Source organism: Empidonax traillii, unplaced genomic scaffold, assembly GCF_003031625.1.
Source record: "Empidonax traillii isolate 1590-97213 ecotype Southwest subspecies unplaced genomic scaffold, ASM303162v1 scaffold187:size1931383, whole genome shotgun sequence".
NCBI lineage: Eukaryota > Metazoa > Chordata > Aves > Passeriformes > Tyrannidae > Empidonax > Empidonax traillii.
The window spans coordinates 1,135,638-1,159,287 of record NW_020955380.1 but is presented as its reverse complement, the minus strand read 5'-3'; the positions used below and the strand labels follow the sequence as shown (position 1 = coordinate 1,159,287).

The following is a 23,650-nucleotide window of genomic DNA, read 5'->3' as shown; positions in this document are numbered from 1 at the left end:
CTGTGGGTTCCAGTCTGATCACTTGGGTTGCCTGACAGGCTGGAATTCTCGGTGTGGGCATCCAGGGCATTCTGCTCGGTGCCAGGCTGTGGTGCTGTGGGAAGGTGGTGTGGAGAGTCCACTCTGTGACTCAGCCAGGGAATTCACCCCCTCCCTGGTGTGTGTCAGGAGCTGGGAGCAGCACCAGCCTCCTCCCGGGGTCTGGCATTGCCAGGCTGCCCTGAGGCTGTCCGGGCAGAATGCAAACCCAGGGGCTCCTGTTGGTGCATGAGCAGGGCCCTGCCCTCAGAGCTGGCAGTGCAGTGTTTGGTTTCACAGTGCAGCACCCACTGCACGGCTTAGTCCTGTGGGTCAGAGCTGGCAGGTGAGTGTGCTCCCTGCTTGCCTGGACAAGGCCACTCAGTACCTGTGCTGTTTATTCCCAGGTGTTCAGATAACATCCACTCACTTTGTAACCCTTTCTCTGTTTTGGCCACTTTCAGAATAGGGTTTTAGCAGAACAGGGAGCTGGAGGCTTCTCACTCGACACTACAGCCAGTCTTCCGCCATGACCTGCGCATTTCAACTAAGCTTAAGGTCCTGAAGGAAGAGGAAGGATTTCCTTTTTAACTGAGAGAAGGGATAGTTTTTCTTCCCTCCAGCATTGCATCTACTTAATGCACTTACCCAGGGCTGCTTGTTAATAATTAAAAAGAAAGGTTCTGCTGCAACTTATAATGGATAATTGTACCCTACAGAGTCGATAAAGACGAACGAGTTGCAATTACTACAGCATTTAAGGCCGGCAGTTGGAGCAGCATTCTGATTAAATGAGGGGATTGAAAATCGGATATGCCACCCAGCAGCTGTGGAAGCAGCCTCTGCCTTATCAGGAACCATCTTATCTGACTTCACCATAGAAAATGTGCTGCTCAGGAGGAGAAAAAAGAAAACTCGGCTACTACTACCAGAGAGCTGCTGTGCCAGATGCCTGTGTCTTGTTCTGGCCTTGTACCCCAGCTGTAATGGGCTGCATCTGCTACTGGTTCAGGCCTGGCTGGCTCCGAGAAACTTGCCTCTAGTTTTGTGAGACAGAAACAAAACACGTAGGATGGAGCTCCTGCGTGTACATTTGACTTGAAGCTGGGCTGCTGTAAGTATATGTGCCATCCCTCCCCTCCCACTCCTGCCTTGGCTTCACTGGACAGAGCCAAAGGGACTGTTTGGGTGAAGGAGGCAGAGCCTGCAGGTCACCCCCTGAAACCTGCTGAAGCAGCCCCTGCTGCCTGTTCTGGGCAGACCCAGCCTCCCTGAAGTTAAATTCACAGCTAGGGTAGGCTGCCTGAACCCTGTGCTCTGGGGGGGTGTCACTGAAGGGTGCTGGGGAACAGGTGACTGTAACAGCCTGGGTGCAAATCAGGATTCAGACTTGGGGACTAGCAGGGATTTGTTTGCTTAAGTCCATAATTCTGCAGCTACTTGGGATGGGAGGAAAATCTCAGCATTTGGAAAAATCACCTCTTCCCTGACATCACGATTTAATCTATTTAAAAGCGTGGTGCTTGGAAAAAGTCCTGTAATCTTCTGGAATACACACAGCACGTGGCTGACGTGATGCCATACAGTGCTTCTTCTATGCAGCTGTTACAGGCCCTGGCTTAGGGGGTGGAAGGAGATTTAAATGTCCTGCCAGCTGGCTGAGACACCCACCTACCTCTGCAGCAAGAGGAGCCCCCGCAGGAAGGAGGTGTTTCCTCCCACAGTGTGAGCAGAGACGAGCCCAGCACAGCCTGTGCCCTCCTGTCAGTGTTGTCCCTATCAGCGTGGTCCTCCTCACTCTGGGACCCAACCCCCCGTAACTGCTGGGCCTGTTTGGTGCAGCAACACCTTCCGTGGAGCACAGCCTGTGGAACGCCTGTGCCAGCACCTGGGAGGGACAGCATTCCCTGGGAGAGCAGGGTACAACCCCGGGCTGGGCAGCGGTTTAACCTTTGCGGTAGGGAAGGGTGGTAACAGGGGTGTGATGGGCTCCTCAGCGCTGCTCACAGCATGCCCAGGGCTGGCCCTCACCCTGGATTTTTTGTAGTAAAGGCAGCCAGCAACTGAAGTTAAAGACCAAATGGTGGCTGAATGGGCGTTTAAAATAAAAGACAGAGTAGCTCAGTTTGAGCACTAATGCTGTCAGCCCACCCACCACGGTCCCACTGGAGTTTCAGAGCACCCTCACAGAGCCCAGACCATTACCCTGCTGTGATTACCCCAAAGAGCCCAGACCATTACCCTGCTGTGATTACCCCACTGCCCCTGCTGTCCCGGGCTGAAAGGCACACCCACCTCCCAAACCCCCCAGCACTGTCATACCCCACATCTTCCTACATCACCGACTGTCTCAGGCCTTCCACCCCCCAAAACTGCACTAACTTCCACCCCACATAACTTCCCACTCCCCAGAACTGCAGCCCATCCCAGTTTAAGGGACAAGTCTTTGATGCTGTAAGATACAGATGTAGTGTTATTTTGCTGTAACTGTCAAGCCTTTTTAAGGCCTGTTTGTCTTGGACCAGCCTGGATACAAGTGTGAAGGGATGGGATGGAGGACACGACTACAGGACAGGGCCTTTGGCCTTGGCACAGTCTGTTCAAACAATGCTGGGGCTCCCCTGCATGCCAGGGAGCAGGGAAGGCTCATGGCATCAACTCAGAGGGATGCTGCTGCTTCTCTCCCAGGTGTTTTTTCCTTAACTCTCTGACTTTTCCTTCTGGTCCATTCACACATGTTCACACCCATCAATCCCTTTCTGGGAACAGAGATCCCATATTAAAACTCTTACCCAGCCCAAAGCACTACACCATTTACCTTCAAACAACCCTATTTACTGATTTCACAATGGAAGTGGGAGATGGGGGATTTCAGGCTGTTCCCTGGCTTTGCCAGGAAGCACTTGCAGCTTTTTTTTTTTCCATTTCAATTCCTCACATTCACACACCACAACACACACACAGACACACAGGAGGCCACGCCACAGCAGCTCGAGCTACAGCTCCCTGCCCCCATAAAGCCAGGCAGGCACTGCTGTGGCACCACCACCTGCTCTGCCTCAGGCTGCAGGACACTTCCAGGACACCTCCAATGCACAGGAGACTCTGACAAAAATGCTCTAAATCACTCTAGGACTCGGCCATGAGGGGCATTTAATAGCACTTGGTTTCAGATAACACTTAATGTTACAATTGTTGACATTTGGCACTGTCTATGGTACATCAGCAGCGGGGACTCGGTCACGAGGTTAAAGTCGGTGTCCCTGTAACCCTGTAAAGCCGGGGCAGTCCAGCTCCCAGTGCCACCAGAGCAGCCAGCCTGGAGGGCTGCTGGGAGCTGCTGGAGTCGCTCCTCTGCCCCCACAGCTTTCCCAGGTCCCTGCTGCTCCCGGCAGAGCAGCCAGCTCACCTCTCCCTGACCTGTGCCTGCACCCCATGGACAACACCCTCTGTGGCCTCCGAGCTGCACTCGGGCCCTTACGGACAGAATGAACATTTTCTGGGGTACAGAAGATGCATCAAATGAACTGCAAACCCCCTCCTGATCACACTAACTCGTTAGATTTACTTTTAATATAATCACAGTATTGAATGTTAAAAAAACCAAAACAAAACTCAACCAACCAACCCACACTTGTTGATATCAACACATTATTAAATTAAGCAACTGCTCACACATCATCAGCTGAGGATGTCCCTACTGTGACACTGCAGGGTTAAAAAATAGAAAAATAAAAGCATCATTAGACTGAGTTATGCTCCCTGCTAAATAGGTTTTGACACCAATCATACCTGAGAGCAGTTTTAGAAGGGCCTTTGGCAGCCATCAGCAAGTGAGTTGCTGGGTCAGAGATTGGTTCTCCCAGGATTTTGTTCACTTGCTTACCACCAAAACAAAAAAAAACCACCTGCAAATTTAAAGAAACTTTAGTGTTTTTAAACCCACACAATCTTCTGTAAGCTTCCTAAAATCTACAGGCATCATTTTAAAAAGTAAAAATATCCCCAAACTGAACAGTGTGGATTTTAACTCCAATTTGGACTCGTTACCGCATCCTTACATTGCTGAGCACTCAGAGGTGCAGAGGTCGTGGCCTCTCCCAACAACCACCTCCTACCACAGACAGCAAAGGTGACCGACCCACCCCATCTCAGATCCCAGACTTTGATCTCCAGCAGTCACAGGTCACCTGCAGTAACATAACACGTTCTCAGCCAGACAGACAGGTCTCTCTCTCTTTTCTTGTAAGCCTTAACAAACTTACGAGAGTTAAACAAGCTTTAACTCTAGGGGAAAAAAAAAAAAAAGAAAAAAAAATGCCATTTTTCAGTAAAGGATTTCAGGCAGTGCAACATGATGGACTATGCAAATGGCAGCTCCAGCTCACCAAATACCTCTGTGCCCTTTGCTTGTCCTACTGTGGGCCCAAGAGGGTTCCCCCTTAAATCACTTTTTTTTCCACCTGCTTGTTTGGGTTTTTTTTTCCTTTTATAAAAACTGGGAATGCCAAACCTCTCCTGTTTTATCCAAGAACTTCTATGGCTGAGATGTATCCGGTGCTCTCAAAGCTCACCAACTTCAACACAGGGTTGACTCCTTAGCAGCAAAGTTTGTGCCAATTAATAATCAACTGTAATTTTTTGCTGTGTATAAAACCCAGTTTTACTCTGGATTGGGATTTGATTCCTTGGTAGCTGGGCTTTCTGGGAAGCTTCTGTCCTGAAACAGAGACTCAACAGGAATGCATCCAGACTCAAAGTTATGAAATAAAAAGCAAACAGGACAATAAAAATAGATAACCAAACTTTGAGTCTCTCATGCAGCACAAAGAATCCCCTTCCCCTCCCACCTCAAAGGACACACATAAAGATGAAGGAGGTGCAGAAGGCTGGGGTCTGAGAAACTGAACCAAGCTGGGGCCTCATCTGGATGCTCCTGCACGGGGAACTGGCCCTTCCTGGGCCGTAAGAACTTGGATACCGCACAAGTTTAGAAATCCATCAGTGAACAAGGCTTTACTGACAACTTTTCATACAGTTAAAAAATAAAAATACAGAACAACAGCGGACAGTGTCACATATTAAAAACGAATAAAATGGGCTCTATTTAAAATTTTAATAGATATTATAGGTATTAAAATTAATTAGAAACTAAAAATCTTACCACTTTGGCCGAGGTGTTTTGAGCCTCTGCCAAAATGATCAGCCTTAAAAACAACTGGGTTGTGTGACACACAAAGAAAACATGGAATTTGAAAAGACAGTGTGGGCTAGGCAGTGTCTTTGACTATAACTATCACCATATGTTCTTCTTCTAACTTCCCCAATGTCCTTAGTGCTGACTGGAGGTACTGCTGAGAGAACTCGCAAGGAGGGAACGCGTAAAGCATGCCTGTGCTGTCCCTGCCCTTCGCCCCTCCCACGGGCAGGCTGATAACCCCAGCAGCCTGCTTCTGTTTCAAGTAGGAGACCAGATTCCTGAGAAGCCGTCGCTGCAAGCCAGGCTCCACAGCAGGGAAGGTCCCCTCGGCCCCTGCCCCTGGCGGGGCGGACTGGGTGGCCAGGAGCACGGCGTAGCCGTTGGGGCTGCCTTGTTTGATGCGGCGGGTGACTTCGTCCAGCTTGGGCTGGTCCAGCCGGAGTCTCTGCGCGATTTTGAGCTGCGTCAACTTCCCGCCGGACGAATGGTCTTTGAGGAGTCCGTTGATGACACCCAGGTCTCCCTCCAGGATGTGCATAGAGGTGGGGAAGCAGCTGTTTTTTAGCACAAGAAGCCCGTTCCAAGCAAGCTGCAGTGTCTGAGCGTATTCTGATAAATTCTTTAGCTTTTTGGTCTCGGATTTTGGCTCCTCGTGAGTTTTTGATTCCGATTCACCAGTTCGATGATTGCGTTCGCTGTCCCTTTTTTTGGGCTGGGGAGCGTCGGATGGCTCGCGATGGGGCTTCTCCTCAGCCGCGTGGCGATTGTTCTGGAGGGAGTTGCTCTGCTCTTTCTCGGCTCCAGGTTCTGTAGTGTGATTCTCCTTGCGAGCCCTGTCAGGGCTGCGGTCTAGAGCTGGCCCACTGGCCTTTGTCCTGCTTCTGTCCTCGTAAGGCGAATGAGTAGTCCTCCCGCGGTCGCTGGAGAGGCTTCGGCGTTTCCGCCTCTCTTCCCAGGGTTTGGGCACGCTGCGGTCGCCGTCGCCGCCCCAGCGCTCCCCGCTCCGGCTGCGCACGGACCGGCTGTAGCTCTCCAGGTTGTTCCTGCGCTCGGCGTTTTTGGCAGGGCTGGCCCACTCTGCCTCCACAAAGCTCCTGTCTCTGTCCGAGTACAGGAGGTGCGGAGGAGTCCTATCCCGCACCCTCAAGTCTTGCTCCAGGCTCCGGTGCCGGCTGTACCCGTCGGCCAGCAGCTCGTAGTGCACGGGCAGCGGCGCGGGCTGGTACTGCTGGGGGTATCTCGTCTCTTCTGCTTTGGCAAAATCCACTCGGAGCCTCCTCTCCGGGCCGCCCAGGGGGAAGCCCCTCATCTGCGCGCAGGCGGCCTGGGCGGCGTCCAGGCTCTCGTACTGGATGTAGGCGAAGCTGTCGCCCTTCACGTAGTCAATAGTCCTGATGCTGCCGAAGCGGTCAAACTCCCTGGCCAGGGCAGCCAGGGAGGTGCTGGGGCCCAGGCCCCCCACCCAGAGCCGGGTGGTGGGGTTGGCTTTCCCGTAGCCGATTTTGATGGGGTTCCTGCCCACGACACGGCCCGACATGGCCACCTTGGCTCGGTGCGCCATGTCCAGGTTCTGGAACTTGAGGAAGGCGTAGGCGCCGCCCTGGCCACGTGCGGGGCGCTTGATCACCACCTCCTCGATGATGCCGTACTTCTCAAAGGCGCGGCGCAGCTCCACCTCCGACACGTTGTGGTCCAGGTTGCCGATGAAGAGGTTGCGGGTGGCTCTCTGGTCATCCTCCGGCATCAGGTCCTCCTCGGCCACGATGGGATAACTGTAGGGGCGGCCGCGCTCGTCGTACAGCCCGTAATAATCCAGGGCCCGCTCCCGCTCCCGGGACAGCCCGATGGCCGCTGCCTCCAGCGCAAAGGCGGCGGCGGCGGCGTGAGCGTGGCGGGGCCGCGGCTCCCGGAGCAAGGGGCTGGTGACCGGCGACAGCGAGCGCTGCTTGTACTGGTACGCGCTGTGCAGGGGCGGCAGGTAGCCCAGCGGCTCCGGGGAGGGCGCGGGGGGCGGCGTGCGGCTGCGGCGACCCCCGCGCAGGTACACGGGCTCCACCTTGAGCGGCCGGTCGTAGAGCAGCAGCTGCCGGGCCCGGGCGTGCCGCCGGGCGTCGCGGGCATCCCCGGGGTGTCGGAAGTTGACGTAGGCGACGCGGCCGAGCTCGGGCGTGTGCGAGAGCTTGACACTGATGTCCCCGGCGCCCCCGCCCGCGAAGCGCTGGAAGAGGCGGAACAGCCCGTCCTCCAGCAGCTGGTCGGGCAGGGCCGCGCTCAGCCCGCTCACCAGCAGCGTCTTGTACTCGCAGGAGCCAGGCGGCTCCCCGGCCAGCCCGGCCGAGCCCCCGAGCGGCGCCAGCAGCAGCGAGGGCGCGGCGCCCGGCGGCGGCCCGGCCAGCAGCAGAGACGGGGCCACCACGGCGCCCGGCAGCGCCTTGGCCTTGGGCACGCCGAGCGCCCGGGACGAGGAGGAGGAGGAGGACGAGGGGGCGGCCTGGCTGCCGCCGCGGGCGCCCGAGGCCGAGCCGCTCCCCGCCGGGCGGTGGTTCGAGTCGCCGCCGCCGCCGGCGCGCTCATCGCCGCGGTGGCTGCGGGAGCTGGAGCCGCCTCCGCCGCCGCTGCTGGTGGTGGTGGTGCCGCCGCCTCCGCCGCCGCCGGGCGTGGACTTGTCCCGGCTGCTGCGGGAGGCGCCCGAGCTGCGGTGCGGGCCGCGCCGGCTGCTGCTCTCGCGGTCGCGGTCGCGGGGCCGCTTGGCGGCAGCGGCGGCGCGCCCGCCCGCGGCCCCCGGCGGGCTCGAGTCGCGGTCGCTGCCGCGCTTCATCGCGCCGGGCCCGCGGCTCAGGAGGCGCCCCCGGCGGCCGCCGCCATCTTGGACAAAAGGGAGCGAAGGCGGCTCCGGCCGCCGCGCCGCGCGGGCCCTACGTCATTGCCCCGCGCGCGCCGCAGCCCGGCGTCATGGGGCCGTGACGTCACGCGGCACTTCCCGCCGCCTGCGCGCGACGGGCGGTGCGGCCAATCAGGGCAGGGCGGCGAGGCCCCGCTCCCCCCCGCGGGCTGAGGGGGCGCGCGGGGCCGAGCCCGCCGGAACAGCGGGAGAGGGGAGGGGGAAAAGGGGGAAATGTCGGGATCCGGCGGGGCGGGACGGGATGAGGGTGTGCGGGTGTGTCCCGAAATCACATCACACGGCACGGCTCCGCCCGGTGCACACCGGCGAACTTTAATGAACGTCCCATACAAAGCGCGGGCCCGGGGTCGCCCCTCACAACCTCGGGATCGCCCCTCAGAGTCCCCTCGGAGACCCCGTCTCGAGCCCCAAAATCGCCCCTCAGAGCCCCAGGGTCATCCCAGGATCGCCCCTCAGAGCCCCGCGATCGCCCCTCCAAGGCGCCTCAGAGCCCCGCGGTCACCTCGGGGTGGCCCCTCAGAGCCCCGGGGCCGCCCCTTACAGGTCTGCCCGGGCGCCGGCCGCCCTCGGCGCGTACTTGGGCATCAGTTCGTGGATCCTGCGGATGAAGTCAGACTTCTCTGCGCAGCCCTTGCACACCTCGCCCCAGTCGTCCAGGATCCGCCGCAGCTCCTTGACGCGCAGCTTGCGCAGGTCGGCCGTGCTCAGGTCGATCTGTTTGTCTGCGGGGAGAGCAGATCCGCGCTCAGACACGCGGGAGGGCAGGGAAGCCACAGCCCGAGAACGGGAGAGGGGCCGGGGTGGGGGAGGAACGCCCAAGTTAGGCTTCGGACAGCGGTAAGGCTCTTAACGCTGTAAGTCGTTATTAGGAGCCAGAATGCTTGGCTGAAGCTTAGATGTAAATCTTCCACAATAGCCCTGAAAGCCCCTTTATTATATCAGCAGCGACACTTCTCTCTTCCACTGGATGAATGAAAGGCAGCAGGGTGGTTTTAGAGAAAAGATAAGCAAGTGACAATAACAAAAAAGCTTTTTAGGAAGCAACAGGACATAACAGAAGTGAGAAGTATAAAGACCCGCAATCCAAGGGGTGTCTCCGGGGCATGTAAGGGCAGAGATATAGGAAAGCAGCAGGAGGTATTTCCATGCCTGTTCTTCATATTAGTCTTTTCAGGAAGAGGAGTCATCTAGGAACGTGAGAGTTCAAGGAAGGTGGTGAGAAATAGAGAGTGGAATGCTGTGAGCAGACACCAGAGGAGGTGAGAAAGCAGCACGCCCTGCTGCTGGAAACAGGAGAGCAGCTGAGACTGCAGAGCTCAGCCAAGGGCTCAAGTCCCAGCCACAGCGACACCCCTGCCTGCTCCCTAGGACAGGCTGGACCACACACCCTCCCAAACACGATATTCCCAACAGCAGTGTGAGCACAGGAGAGCTGATACACCTGGGAGTTAGCTATTTCAGGACAGATCAGAGTCCCCTGCAGAAGCTAAGAAGGGTTAGCGGCCTACAATCTTACCTGAGCACCTCCATAAAACTCTTGGATATTCATTGAGAGCAACCCAGGCTGTGCAACCTATCTAGGCTACACAATTTTGGCCTAGTAGTTTTAGCATGCTGCTTTTACACCCAGAAAAGCATAGGCATTCCCCCTTGTGCTGGCGACTCACCGTATTTTAGTTCACAGATCTGACTGTCTTTCTTCTTTAGCTTCTCACAGATCTTTTCCACCGGGATGTGATGACTCATGGGCTTTGACACCTCATTAATGATTTTGGTGGCTGCATCACTTGTGGCCCCAATGTAATAGCACTAGAGGGAAGATAAGAGTGATGGGATGTATGGAAAAAGGCTTTTAACAGGAGAGTTTGCTATCCCTCCCCTCACTTGTTTTGGCAGCTGGATGTTTGCTATTACAGAACCTCTCCAAATGATGGCAAGAGATGGAAAAAGGAGCCCAACTCTGAACCCAGGGTACCAAGTAGGTGTTTTCCATTTCACTGCTTTTACAGCTGCTGAGACTGGTTCTCTTGTTTCTCAACTTTATAAAAACTGAACTGGATTAAGAATAAAGTCCTCTTCCCTCAAGGAGAAAAGACTCTCTGAAGTGTTCCCCTTCTCTATGTCTGATGGTGCCTCTAGTTCAGGGCCTTTTCCCTGAGGCTCTTCATTCACAGATTGCCTTTGGTTTTTAGTTAGGGCAATTTGGTTTTTCTTTATTTAGTTTGCAGCTAAACAGCCAGAGAGTATAAATATTTTAACAGCTTATACAGCACCCCAAATACCGTTTAAGGGACAGGGAAGTCCTACAGCAAATAAAAGCTTTGTAATCCCCAGTGCTTCAGTAACAGGGAGACACGAGGCCAGTCTGATGTCTGTTGACAGGTCTGGGTTTTTTCTGGTTTTTTTTTTAAGGTGAAGAGGTCAAACTCTTCAAGTCCTCTCTTACAAAAAATACAGGACCCACTGTGGCCACAGAAGCAGGACAAACAGCCCCTAGGAAGCCATATCATAAACTCAGAAGCACTGGTTTCCCTTTGCCAAGTATCCTGCAACTTATTCCCTCAGGAGGCAAGTATCATTGACTCCCACTACTTACCAGGCGGTTCTCTTTGCCTTTTGCTTCTTTGCAGGATTTCAAGAGCTCCTTTTCAATACTGGAAGGTGTGAATTCAACGTCGTTGTCCTTTAAACCCTGGTAGAACCTTCCCAGGAACGTGACACACACTGGAAGGGAAGATGGAGGGAGTTATTGGCCTGTGCAGTAATCTTGTGGCACCTCCTAGAGGACACTTGTAGGGAAATGGAACAGAGGATCTGGAGAATAGAACTTTTAGAAGCTGCATTGTAAGTCACTGATGTCACCCACGTTTCAGAACAGCCTTTCTGAGCACATGTGAATCAATAATAACACACCCTGACATTTTTGGTGGGTTTGTGGCAATCTGAGAAGCCAGATCCATGCAAGTGTCTTCAAACCCAGTGCTGGCAGAAAACCAACTCTGTACACAATCCTGCAGACTCCCCGTGTGCGGATTTCAGGATCACTGATTACCCAGCTGCTTCGGTGGAAACTATTTCCAAGAGAAAAAGGAATTATTTGATCCCGCACTGTGCCCTCATGGTCCTTTTCTCCTCTCTTCATTCCCACAAGCTTCTGACGCGGTTTCAGATGGAAAGAGGGAACAGTCTTAAACAAAATGCAACTTCCACAAGTGCAGCAGCATCTGAGAGGATGGATCCAGATTCCTGCCTGCGGGAAGGGCTGTACAGCTCAGTCACTCCTTCCCCTGGCAGCAGTCGCTCCACACACTCCAAAGCACAGCGGCCCTGTGTGGCTGGGAAGGAGGGCAGACAGTCCATAGGATCTGTGCCATGGGGTGACTGAGGGACACCCTGAGTGTCAGATTCTGGTCATCCTCCTGCTCACAACCCGCCTGTGGACATCAGCATCACCTGGACTGAGAGCTCTGTGTCCCCCCCTATTCCTGCAGCAGGACCTGGGGATTCTCACTCCCGGTGTGAGACAAGTGCCAGGCCCAGACCTGCCTCCAGGGAACAGGTAGGAGTTATGTCTTTTATGGGATTTGTTTACCACAACAGGAAGAGCCTTCAAATATTACTGTCATTAGCAACTTGTATTCAACTCTGAACACATGGCATGGCATGGGAATTGGGCAGTGCAGAAAATGGAGTATGGCCACCATGGAACCCAGTAGAAACTTACTCTCGTTATATTAAAACTGGAAATACAAGCCATTTAGGGAAACACTGTATACATACAATGTTTTACCTCACACCAGTCTGTCCCTAGGCACAGACACGCACTGAGGTCCACTCAGAGCTGTTAGGAAGTGAAAACCTTGGGAAGAACAAAGCTGCTGCAGGCAGTGGCACCAGTGGCCACAGTACGGTGGAAACAAGTTTCCAACCTAGTGCTGGGACAGCAGCTGGAATTTTTGATTTACCGAGTTCCCTCCCCTCCTGTCTTACTGTTGCTCTCCCTACAAAGAGGAGGAGAGGTGTTAGTACCCCAAACTCCCAACCAGCTACTATGGCCCCACCTCGAGTTCTTCTTGCTCCACCTGGGGAATGTTCAGTTCACCACACAAGAGCAGTTTAATTTGCTGTGCAACTCAACAGGTTCCACCCCCGAGGCGTTTGTATTCCGGTGGTACACGGAGGGTCTCGGTTTGATTTAGATCAGCTGCTCACAGCTGCGCGCACCGAGGAGACTCGGAGCACTTCAGCAGGCGCTGGGTGAACGAACAGTTTGACGAGTAAGAGGGAGTCCCAGTGAGTAACCGCTCTGGCGTTCTCCTGCTCCCTGCCCCGGCCACCTCACCCGGCCGGCAGCGCTGCCCGCGGGCAACGAGCGGCGACAGTGCCAATCACCCGGCCCGAGATCCCCGGGCTCGGGCTCCTTTCCCTGGGGACTCTGCGCTACCGCTGACCCAGCTGAGAAGGACCGGCAACTTCTCAGCAGAGCGCAGCACCCCCGGGAAGGAGGTTCCGTCCCGCGAGGGGCACGGCCGGCAGCCCCGCCCCGCCTCCTCCGCGGGCCGCCCCGGCACCGGGCACCCCGAGCACCGCCCGGCCCGGCCCGGCCGCACCTGACCGGACTTCCGAGACTTTCCCTGCGGCCGGAAGGCACCGCTCCGCCGGCCCGGCCCGGCCCCGGCGGGCGGGCTGTCACCCGGGGCTGCCACAGCCCCGAGGCTGCTCCGCGTCCCGGCCTCTCGCGCCGGGCGGGCGGGCCGGGCAGCGGGAGGCGGCAGCGACGAGTGGCCTCTCCCCCGCCGTGCCCGCGGGCCGGGCCCGTCCGCACTCACCCTCGCAGTCCCCGTCGCGCAGCGCCCGGCCGCCGGCCGGCAGCAAGAGCAGGGCCAGCGCCGCGCAGAGCCCGTGGGCCGCCCGCATCCCGCCTCGCCCGGCAGCGCCCGCCACCCCCGGCACCGCCGCCGCGCGCCGCCCGCCCCGGCCGCCGCCGCCCCATTGGCCCGCTCCCCGCGCGGCCGCCACGCTCCGCGCTCCCATTGGCCGCGCGGCAGCCTTCACGGGAGAGTTGTCGGCCGCTGGTTGGGCGCCGGCAGCGGGACCCGCCTCCCTTCGCCGCCATGTTTGTTAAGGGATAACGCGTCCGCACGCGCTGCCTGAGGGCGGCCTGCGGGCGCCATCTTGGAATGGGGCAGGTCCTCACACCTGTGGGAGGGCGGGGCCGGCCCGAGCTGAGGCACCGCCCGCCGGGTCCGCCCTCACGGCTCCGGGCGGGGCGGCACGGCCGGGACAGGAATTGTGTGAGGTACTACTGCACGCTGGGTCCGCCTCACAGCGCCCGGTGGGGCGGCACGGCGAGGACAGGAGCTGTGTGAGACACTGCACGGTCAGTGAAAATGTGTTTGCGTCTCTCTGAGGAGGGAGGGATTTTGGTAGGGCAGAGGAGCTGCACGCGTCGGCAGCTTTTGGGGACGCTTCGTTGGGAACTGTAGAGTTAGGACAAGGAGTGGTGGGTACAAATTGAAAGAGGGGAAATTTAGATGAGATAGGAGGAAGAAATTCTTCCCTGTGAGAGTGGTGAGGCCCTGGCACATTCTCTGTGGTAAGGCCAGGTTGGATGGGGTTTGGAGCAACCTGGTCTCGTGGAGGGTGTCCCTGCCCGTGGCAGGTAATTAGACGGTCTTTAAAGTCTATTCTAGCCCCTTAACATTCCATGATTCTATGACTGTTTATCTTGTGAGGGGATGGGACGGGCTCAGTGGCTTTGAGCACACCTTGTGAGGTCCAAGGAATGGCTGCTTTCAGGTGGTTAACCTGAGAGGTTAAAATAACAACCAGCGTGCGGCTTGTGTATGGCTTCTTGGGTGGGTGCTTTTGCAGAGTCAAGTAAAAAGCAGATATTACTGTTATTTTTTTAAAAATTCCAACTTTATATCCCAGTCACTGGGCCAGTCACCTTTTGTTCAGGCACGTGGTGTGATTCTTGGGATTGTCCTGTGTAGGACGAGGAGTTGGACTTTGTTGATCCTTACAGATCCCTTCCAACTCAAAATCTTTTGTGGTTCTCATTCTGTTCCCAAAGCCTTCACAGAATGTGCCGGGAACTACCTTGAACAATCCCCGACCCTGTGAGCTCATAACTGAAATGCCCCGAAGCTGGGGGAACACACACCTGTTAATAGTTCCCTGGGGGCTGTGTATTTAACTGTGTGTGTCTGGGATATCATTCCAGCCGAGGAAGGGAGAGGCAAAGTCTCACAGCCCTGTGCTACAGCAAGGGACCCCACGTGGAGCTCGCTGGGCTCTCTTGGCACAGAAGGGCTCCTGAGGCAGCCTGGTTGTGCCTGACCCAAGCAAAGCCATGGTGGGAGCTGTGGGGCATTTTTCAGTGTCTGATCAGAATGTTCTTGCCGATCCTCAGCTGCAAATGATAAAGCCTGATGAGGTGAGACGAGGAGGAGCATGTGATTCAGCAGGTGTGCAGTAATTAGGACACTGTGTCTGGCCAGAGTGAATACATCACAGGTGTTTATCAAGAAAGGTGGTTTTGCACCTTTCTAGGTGTTGTTATGTCTCAAAATTTGTTTATTAAGATCAGTAATAATGTTATTGATTTGTTCTATTTATTTATTTTTAATGCAGTCCATAATGATTCCCAGAATTACTCAGTATCAGCGCACTTTAGGAAGATTATTGGCTTTTTTAAACCTTATGCTGATTGCTTAGCTGTGCTTAAAATGCCTTTATTTCTTATCAGGATAGTAGACAAAACAGCCCTGAGATGAAGTGCTTATTAATTAACTGGAAGTAGGGCTTACATTTGGCATTAGGAGAATTTGGGAGCTTCGCAATAAGGAGGAAGTTTAACTACCAAAGTAGTGCAGTTATGAAACATCTTCAAACAAAGTAGGAGCTTTATACATTTTTGTAGAACAGACTGTTTGACAGGATAGGAGCAATTTTATTTCATTTTGGATCAGGAAACGAGCTTCTCTCTCGATTTCAATATGGGACCCTCAGTTGGGTCTGAAAAAGAACCGTGTTTTTTTTTCCTTTTTATTTATAGTTTACTTTCCAATGTTCCAGCAGCTAGGAGGTTTGCCTTCCTTTTACCTTCTGCTGCTTTTTGATCCATGGTGAGGTTCTGGGGCTCTATTCTTTCCACTACCCTCCAGTCACTGTCTCTCTGGAGCATTAGGGATTTGTTCTGTCTGAAACCTGAGTGATGGAGAACTTGTGCTGTTGGGACATTCAGACTGCTGCCAATTCTAGTTGGAGGGGTATTGAAAAATTAAAACCCTATTTCTTTACTTTCCTTTATCTTAAATGTTGTCTTTTATTTCCACATGTGTAAGCAGTAAGTGGTAACGGAACACTGGCTGAGCCTCATGTGCTCAGGATCCTTGGAGTTGCATCTACATCTGTGGTTCCTAGTGGCTGTCGTTAAAAAAAGGACATTAAGGATTTAGTTCTGGATGCAGAAGTTGGCTGGTGTTACTGTTTAAAGCTCCTTAGTTGTTAAGGAAGCTTTAGCTCCTTTCTACTGTCACATTTCAATGTTTGAGCTAAACCTACAGCTGCAGGAAGATACTCATTAGTTTATTCCCTCTGCACAATAAAGAGGAATCTGACAAGAACAAAGGGATGAGTTCTTGTGTGTGAGAACAAGATAGACAAAATGCCTGTGGAGTTTTATAGTGATATTAAGAAGATGCAGAGGGTGCAGAAGCCAGTGATGAGGGTTCCCTCTCCTGTCCCAGACTGTGCAGTTAGTGATGAAACAGTGTTAGCTCTCTCCCAGGGAGGTCTCAGTGCTGTGTTCTAACACTGCTGTACCTGCAGGATGCTGGGAGGGACAGAGGTGGTTGTGTTTGTTCCCTGTGCTTGTGAAGTGTCTGGCTCTGGGTTTGGTCAGAGCATGAACTAAACTCAAAGAGTGCTGAAAAGGTGAGGTGCTGGGAACTGGGAGAGTTACTGTGCCAGGGAATGATCCCAGACTTAGAGCTCACTTGTGGGTGAGTGAGGAGTAAACCTCTAGGGACTTCTGGCCAGTGTTTTGCAAGCATGTTTGGAGTGAGCAGGAACGTTGACTGGGCTCGGTGGCTCTGTGGGGATCGGAGTTGTTGGGAGGTTTGTTCGGTAAATGGAGGAAGCTGCGTGTTCATGGTGAGGCTGCAGTGTGGGCTGGACCTGTGCTGGCTCTGCAGTCCAAGAACACAGATCTGTTGGATGATTTGTTGGGGGTGCATCCTCAGGTGTTGGTCTGCGGGGTTAAAGACGTAGGTCCTGTCAGGGTGCAGGGGAAACCAGGTTAGTTTGGGACAAGGGAACGCAGTACTGCCATGAGTGAATGTGGAATAGAAGCTCAAGTGTAATAGATCTACTGCTCAAAGTTTGATTTATGTGGGATTGACAATAAAGCCTGTTAAAAGGAAGCAGTGGTATGCGAACCTTCTCCTGACAGACAGGAGACCTGCAGCTCAGACCTCTTCCTCCTAAATGCTGTGTCTCTGTGCCCGTGGTTTGTTAAGAGGCATCTACAGATATGCCTGTTTATGCAGAGGGTGTAAAGGGCTGAATTTTATCAGCCAGGTTAGAGTCATTTCTAGAGGTTTTGTGTCTCCTCTAATCAGCTTTGCAATGAAATTCATATTGAGTGAGTCACACAAGTCATATATTGAAACTGTGCTGAAGTTTTCTTATTTAGATAAGGAGAGGTGTTTGGACATGGGATTTATATTTCAATCTGACTGGTGTCGCCTTGGCTTAAATAAAGTATTTGACTTGCACTAAAAAAATTGTTCTGTTGGTTTTAACAGAAACTGGAATATTTTTTTAACTCTTGTTTAAAGCTGAGGGCCTCACACATCTTTTGTTGTGCCAAATGCAGGTTTTATTTTCTGTGCTTGGTTAATAAATATTTTTTAGCTGAATAAAAAAAATATTTAATATTTTGTAAGTCTGGCTGTGAACAGTCTGAAAGGGTCTGATTGAAGATAGTGTGAAGGGTCTGGAGAGTAAATCCTGCAGCTGAGGGTACTTGGGGGTGTTTAGCCTTGAGAAAAGGAGGCTCAGTTACTGCTCTCTGAACTACCTGGAAGGAGGTTGTAGCCAGGTGGGGGCTGACTCTTCTTCCATGCAACTACCATCAGGAGAAAGAGAAATGGCCTCAAGCTGTGCTAGGGGAGGGTCAGCTTGGCTATTAGGAAAAGATTTCTTCACTGAAAGGATGGGTAATGGGCTTGGATTGGAATGGGCTGTCCAGGGCAGTGGTGGACTCACATTCCTGGAAGTGTTCAGAAAAATGAGTGGATGTGACACTTCACCATATGGCTCAGTGGGCATGGCGGTATTTGGTTGAAGGTTGGACTTATCTTGGAGGTCTTTTCCAACCTGGCTGATTCTGTGATTCAATTCCATAACTGATAGAGGCTTCTTCAGGCATCAGGTGAACCCTTTAGCTGAGCCACACTATGGTATCTCAGCTGCACTTCTGAAGTACCTTGTTACAGCTTTTCTCTTTGCTGTATTTGGATATGGTGTGTACTGAATGCTTGGCAGTCCATGTTTATACCCTGTGACCAGCTGAAGAGTCAGCTAAATACTCTAAATACTGCTAAATATCTCTTGAGACAGGTTTCATAAGTTTTTTTTGTTGGTTTGTCAAGACATAAGTTTTTATTTCCTGTGCTTTGACCTCGTTCATTAGTGGTAATGAAGAAAATGCACTGTAGCTTTGTATTCCCAAATCCTGTGATCCTTCATTGTCTTAACTATTTTTTTTCACATCTATGCTGTTAAAATTATTAGTTTTTAAGTACTATTGCAATAAAAAACTAGCAATCTAGACAGTGAGGTAGTGGTGGTTTAACCCCAGCTGGAGTGGCACACAGCCACTCCACAGATACCTGCTGGAGAGCTAATCCCATTGCCTTTGTGTCTGAAACAATTATCCCAAAACTTTGTCTGGGGCTGTTGCAAGTGCCATGTACATCTACCTGACTAGAGTAGGTGGTGGATATGCCTGGTGCTTGTTTTAGGAAATTAATATTAAATAAAATAACATACTATCAGCTAAAAGAATAAAGTGGAAGCTGTTCCCTCACCACACACACGAGCCATAAGGTCCTTCTGGTTGCTCCCCATTTTCCTCATGCACCCCAAGGTGGGAAGCGATGGCTGCTCCCCTGTCCCTTGTGGATGTCTGGAGCAGCCCATGGATACCCCTGCCTGGAGGATAGCAATGAACATACAGCTGCACTGTTTTAATATCAGGTATTAATCTTTAATTCCACATCACAGCAGTCGAGTGAATGGGTAAGGGAAAGGAACCCAAAACAAACGGCAGATATTTACATCTAAAATTCACACCACTTATTTGTTGGTTCTGGAAACATGCTATCACAATATATACAATGAAGTACCTTTAGGACACTTGTACAAATTAATTTTTCCTTTTGAATTTGATTTCCATTATAGATAAGATAGCTGTTTTCATTTTATTTTAAACATGAATACACAAAAGAGAAGTGGTTAGAGGTTTTTGCCTTTTTTTTTTTTTTTTTTAAATAAGCACAGAATGCCAGAGGTTAAAAACACATTTACAGGGCAGAATACCAGTCAGACGTCACAATCTATACATTTTTTGCTCAATTTCCTGTACAAATACACAGCATTCAAATGGGGGTATTTACAAAGAAGCATGATCAGAGGAAATTTTAAATATCACATAATTTGTTTCCCAAAGGCTCTTGCTCTCTCCAGCCTCCCCAGTTTTGGCTGATACTCCCACAGAAGGGATATGCAATATCCCTTACCTAAAAAAGGGTAAGCTAAAAACCAAAGAGGGAAAAGTCAAAAAAGAATCTTGAGTCTTGTACACAGTAATAAAACCAACCCAACCACTGGAAAAATAAAAAGGGATTCAGAGAAATTAAGTGCTTTTCTTCTATCACTGTAGTTCCTTCTCAATTTTGTTTCAGATGGGGCCAGCAGGTACACGGATGATGGAGAGATTTATAGCAGAATTCCACCAATTTTCTCAGGAATGCACATGCTATTTTGTTATGCAAAGAAAACCCAATGAAGGCAAGTACACTGAAGTTTGAATTAGAGTTAGGTATAGAATGTCAAGGTCCTGTTCAAAACATCCTGTTGCTGTGGTTTATACAAGGAATCTTCAAATCCTGTTGGGCAAGTGCAACAACTGCTGTTGCTTCCCCCTACTCCAGGACTGAGCTTGATGTTGGAGTTGTACTATGCTAAAAGACACCTCACCATACAGAGAAGTAGTTCCAAGCAATATTAGTTCCAAGATTCACAATATTTTAATAATAGTCTTTCTATCTTCTGTCCCCTTTAAGGCAAACACTGAAAAGGGGAGCAGAATACTTGGTAGATTTCAGAACCATAACAGAAATTTAACTCCAGAGAGGCTTAAATTTGGTAAATTCAGCAATTTATTCCATCCTTCTTTGTGTGGACCTGCCATAAATTAGGTATTTGTATACATCACCTGATTGACCTTCGAACCCTTACAAATACATGGGAATGTCACACTCCCCATGGACTCACCGCTGTTGTACTGTGTCTCTAATCAGAGCAGGATGATGTGTTTTGAGAGACTGATTAGAGCTCTAGTGAGCAGATTTTCCAGCTGCCTGGGACTCAGTCCCACTTTAGTTGCATTCTTGGTTCTGCAAAGTTTTATTTGCAAGACCTGCTGTTTTTTCCATGTTAAGGAAGCTCGGTAAGTCACTACATTTCCTACTTTTAGTCTTGCTGCCAAAAAGAAAAACAAAACCAGGGGCAAGGGAATTGGAACTAAATAGTAAGTTCTTTTAAAAATGTCACTGGAAGAGTCTCAGTGGGACTGGAGAACAGCATATGTGAAAACACATCACCCGTTTCTAAGGAATTTCCTTGACTTACCTTTACCATAATTTTGAACTGTTTTCATTTATGTGTTCTATACCAGAGATCCAGCTCAGTTCCTTAACATTGAGGACTGTCCTCGCATTGGAAAACTCTCCTTCCTGCTAGAGATGAAGCATTCACTATGGGCCAGATTTTATTACCATTGTCTTAATTGTGAAGGATATAATGATTACAAGCAGCCTGTGTTAGTAACAAAATAGAGGAAGCAAGAGAGACTTTGTTCCAGCCAAATAGGCCATTTAAGAAACAAATCTTTAACTTAGTTTTGCATGGGCTAGAGCTGGAGAAAGAAAATAAACAAATCCTCTTAAAATCCCCTTCACACAACTGCTGAGACCAGACTTTACACAGCCAGACCATTTTTAGCCAGTTCAGAAGCCATGTACTCTGCCCAGTCACTGTATTTAGAGGTAGTGCTAAAGGTGACCTGTAAAAGATTTATAATATCCTTTTTTGCTTCTTTATGCTGTTTTTAGCAGGAGAAACTGAGCAGTTAGGATAAGAATTCAAGATGAAAGGTGAGTGCTGTTCCTGTTTCTGGCACTAATTTATATGGAGGTAAGTGTCTTACTTGAATGTGCTTCAGGTTTTTCAGTGGTAGGAAAGAGGGAGGTGTGTTTCCATCCTACGGAGTGTGCTTTGCAGTCTGCAGGTGAAAGGGTTATAAGGAAGGCTTAAAATGTGTGTGGGCATGGCAAGGGGAAGGAACATGGCTTGTTTATCTAAAAACATTAAATATTTTATACTCTCCTGATTGAAAGTTTCTTGAAAAATATGAAAACAAGAATAAAAGGTTTCTTAAAACCAAGATCTGTTCTTTGTAAAGAACACTATTACCCACAGATTTTTTTCCCTGAACTATGCAAATACTGATTAAAAGACTTGTTTTGTGGTCACACACTCATACTGTCTTCACCTCTGCACAGTTCTGGTTTGTGTGGTGTAGTTTGTTCCCCAACCCCTCAGTGTTCTTCAGCCCTGTCTGGGGCCTAGCCATAAAAAAAAAGATGGGATGGGGAAAGGCTGCACTGCTGCCTGAGGAGAAAAGAAAAAAAAGAAATCAACCTTCCAGAAGAGAGAAGCAGCAGCTCTTACTGCACATTCTAAAGAAGCAAAAGAGGAAACAAACACTTGTTCCTTACAGGTTGCCTTTAAGGTCCCTGACTCTGGGGTGTACACTGGATACCGGGCACTGCTTGAGTCTTGGTGTTTTCTGTCTACTCTGAGATGGGAGATTCCTTCTCACTGCAGCGAGTTTTGGGGAGGGATGAGGATATTGAGTTAACATGGAATGAATCTCAGCTCCTGGGTGATGGAAGTTGGTGAGAATTGTGATGTTCAGCCCTGAGGCAAAGATTGTTGGATATGATGCATTTAAGCCACCCTTTCTTTACTGGCTGGGTCATCAACCAGCTTGTGGCATGAGAAACTCAATTTGGTTGGTTTTGTTTTAAACTGGAATAGAAATGCTGGTGTCAACAGCCTGCCCAAAGCTGGGCATGGGAAAGGCCTACAATGAGGTTGTAGCTCCAGTAGCTACCAACCTCCTCTCATCCTGTAGCACAGATGAATAACACATGATTCCCATGAGAAAGCAGGTTGGCTTAGCCAGTGAAAGCAAAATTTAAGAAATCAAACAGTACATAAAAAACAAAGGAGGCAGAGTTTGTTGGAAATGATATCTTGGAGATCAGTGCATCAGCACTGGTTAGATTGCCTCAGCACCTATGAACCAATGCAGGGAGATCACTGCACAGATATGTACAATCCTGCTCTCAAAAGAGCCAATTTCTTCTTTGAATTGCCATCTTTCCACTGCCTGCAGCTCATGCACCTTCCAGCCTGACAGTTCATAGAATCCCTGATTTCAGCAATGAGCTTTCAATTCTGTACAGCAAAGAGATATGTCCCTAGTGCAACTGCTTCTACTCATGTGCGTCTCAAAACCGGGAGGAAAGCAGGTTCAAAACTTGCCACATTCCCCCCTTTTTCCCCCTCCGCTTAAAATCGTATTTCTCAGCTTCTGCAAGTCTCTATGGCTCGTGTGCCATATGATGTGGTTAGGAAACTGCAGAAGGAATAAACTGTCCACTGCACAGAAAGTTAAAAAACGAAACGGAAAGGTGTAAAAAGAACTTAAAAAGGAAAGCAGCAACCTCCCATGCTGGCCCAGTTGCTCGTGTGGGCCTCAGACATAAACTTGCGGCAGTAGAAAATCGGTTTGCTGTTCTCCGAGTCCTGCTCTCTCTCTCTCGGTTGTATCCAGACCTGGAATGCCGATGCCAGCCGTGTTCCACGAGCTGTCCCTACTGCTCAGTGATGCCGTGCTCCCATGCCACCCTGGCCTGCTCTTCCTTTCCACCGCTCACTGGCTGGGACACTTTACGGTGCAACGGGCGGTGCTTGTCATCATCTTCAATGATCATCCCCTCCTCGTTCTCCATGTTTGGCAGCCGGGAGTGGTAAGGTTTGGGGGGCAGAGCAGGAGGGTCCATGGTGTCCTGAGGAATGACTCCAGACGGAGCAGAGTGGCTTCGGCATGGCTGGGACTTGAGCGACTCCAGGACATCAGGCTCAGAGAGACTGTACCTGACAGGGAGGTAGGGTGTCTCTAGATCTTCATCAGTGTTCCAGGTCTGGCTGGGGACAGAATCCATGGTGTCTGTGCGAGGAGGTGGTTCAGAAGAATGTCCAAAATTACTCTCACTCAAGGAAGAGACACCACTGCTGGCACTGCCGGACAAAGTGGAGTTACTCCCGTCTAGACCAGACTGCGGACTGGTGGGCGATGCAGGGATAGGATGAAGAGGGGACTGTTTGGAGAAAAACAAAACCGTGTTAGAAGTGACAGAAGGAGGCAATGCTGCATCTTGTGTGTGTTCCCCATTTCAGCTCTTCACAGTGTTGTGAACAACAGAGCAGTTCCATTGGTGTTCAAAATGTCAATGATTATTGGTTTACAGGTATGCAAGTACCACTTGTGGGCAGACAAGTGCACTCAACAACACCAGAGCTGTTAGAGAAACAGTAGCTGAGGTGATGATCAGGGTGCTGAAATCACAGCAGATGGTGCAAAGAGGGAAAAGGGAAGGGCCTACAACACTTCAGTTTTTTTCTACAGAATTCAACTCTGGAACAGGTTATGAGGTTTTAGTGGATTTTCTCATGTGCAAGTTATTACCATGTTAAAAATAGTGTTTCTGTATTCAGAAGCTGCTTGGTGGGAGCAGAGGAGAGGGATTCCTCCAGGAGTCTGTTACTGTCCTACATCCCCCTCTGCTCTCCTGCCATTACCTTGCGCAGTGTTCGTGCAGGCAGTGCAGGAGGAGCATCACTGAGCTGGTGGTGGAAGGCATCAAAGTGCAGTGAGTAGTGTCCTGCAACGAGACAAGGATCAGAAATGCAGACTTGTGCTGCAGCCACAGAGCTGGGTTCAGATCTGTAATGCCAGGTAACAGCTCCAAATGCTGGTAACGCCACCCTAGGGCTGCCTGTCCGATGGGCACTGCCAAGTGCATCTGTCTCACACACACACACACACACACAGAGCTAAGGAGAACTTCAGTGCAGTGATAAACTTCCACCCACCCCTCTTATCA

The 23,650-nt window shown here is 51.1% G+C and overlaps 3 protein-coding genes across 12 annotated transcripts in view; all 3 read right to left on the bottom strand.

The window, feature by feature from the left end:
* Positions 1-5,007: 5,007 nt before the first annotated feature.
* On the bottom strand, positions 5,008-8,036 carry RBM15B (RNA binding motif protein 15B). The gene has a single exon (XM_027886480.1). The coding sequence runs from the start codon at positions 8,034-8,036 to the stop codon at positions 5,289-5,291; it is 2,748 nt and encodes a 915-aa protein (XP_027742281.1). The 3' UTR covers positions 5,008-5,288.
* A 485-nt stretch (positions 8,037-8,521) lies between these two features.
* MANF (mesencephalic astrocyte derived neurotrophic factor) lies at positions 8,522-13,102 on the bottom strand. Its single transcript, XM_027886485.1, has 4 exons — positions 12,950-13,102; positions 10,717-10,844; positions 9,788-9,929; positions 8,522-8,842 (listed from the first exon to the last, which is right to left on the bottom strand). The coding sequence occupies exons 1-4, from the start codon at positions 13,035-13,037 to the stop codon at positions 8,658-8,660; spliced, it is 543 nt and encodes a 180-aa protein (XP_027742286.1). The 5' UTR covers positions 13,038-13,102; the 3' UTR covers positions 8,522-8,657.
* Positions 13,103-18,375: 5,273 nt separating this feature from the next.
* The window catches only part of DOCK3 (dedicator of cytokinesis 3), a 184,947-nt gene continuing 179,672 nt past the window's right edge, over positions 18,376-23,650 (bottom strand). For all 10 annotated transcript variants that reach the window (XM_027886464.1, XM_027886466.1, XM_027886470.1 and 7 more), the window contains 2 exons: positions 23,346-23,428; positions 18,376-22,864 (listed from right to left, as the gene is read on the bottom strand). In XM_027886464.1, the coding sequence (XP_027742265.1) occupies positions 22,358-22,864; positions 23,346-23,428 (590 nt within the window). In that variant the 3' untranslated portion in view covers positions 18,376-22,357. The remainder of the gene's footprint in view (positions 22,865-23,345; positions 23,429-23,650) is intronic.

Bases quoted from the DNA above. Each gene is read 5' to 3' on its own strand.
- RBM15B (XM_027886480.1), bottom strand. From the start codon at position 8,036: ATGAAGCGCGGCAGCGACCGCGACTCGAGCCCGCCGGGGGCCGCGGGC.
- MANF (XM_027886485.1), bottom strand. From the start codon at position 13,037: ATGCGGGCGGCCCACGGGCTCTGCGCGGCGCTGGCCCTGCTCTTGCTG. The intron at 10,845-12,949 runs GTGAGTGCGGAC...CTTCCCTTCCAG, and splicing joins GCGCGACGGGGACTGCGAGG to TGTGTGTCACGTTCCTGGGA. The intron at 8,843-9,787 runs GTGAGTCGCCAG...CTCTCCCCGCAG, and splicing joins GATCTGTGAACTAAAATACG to ACAAACAGATCGACCTGAGC.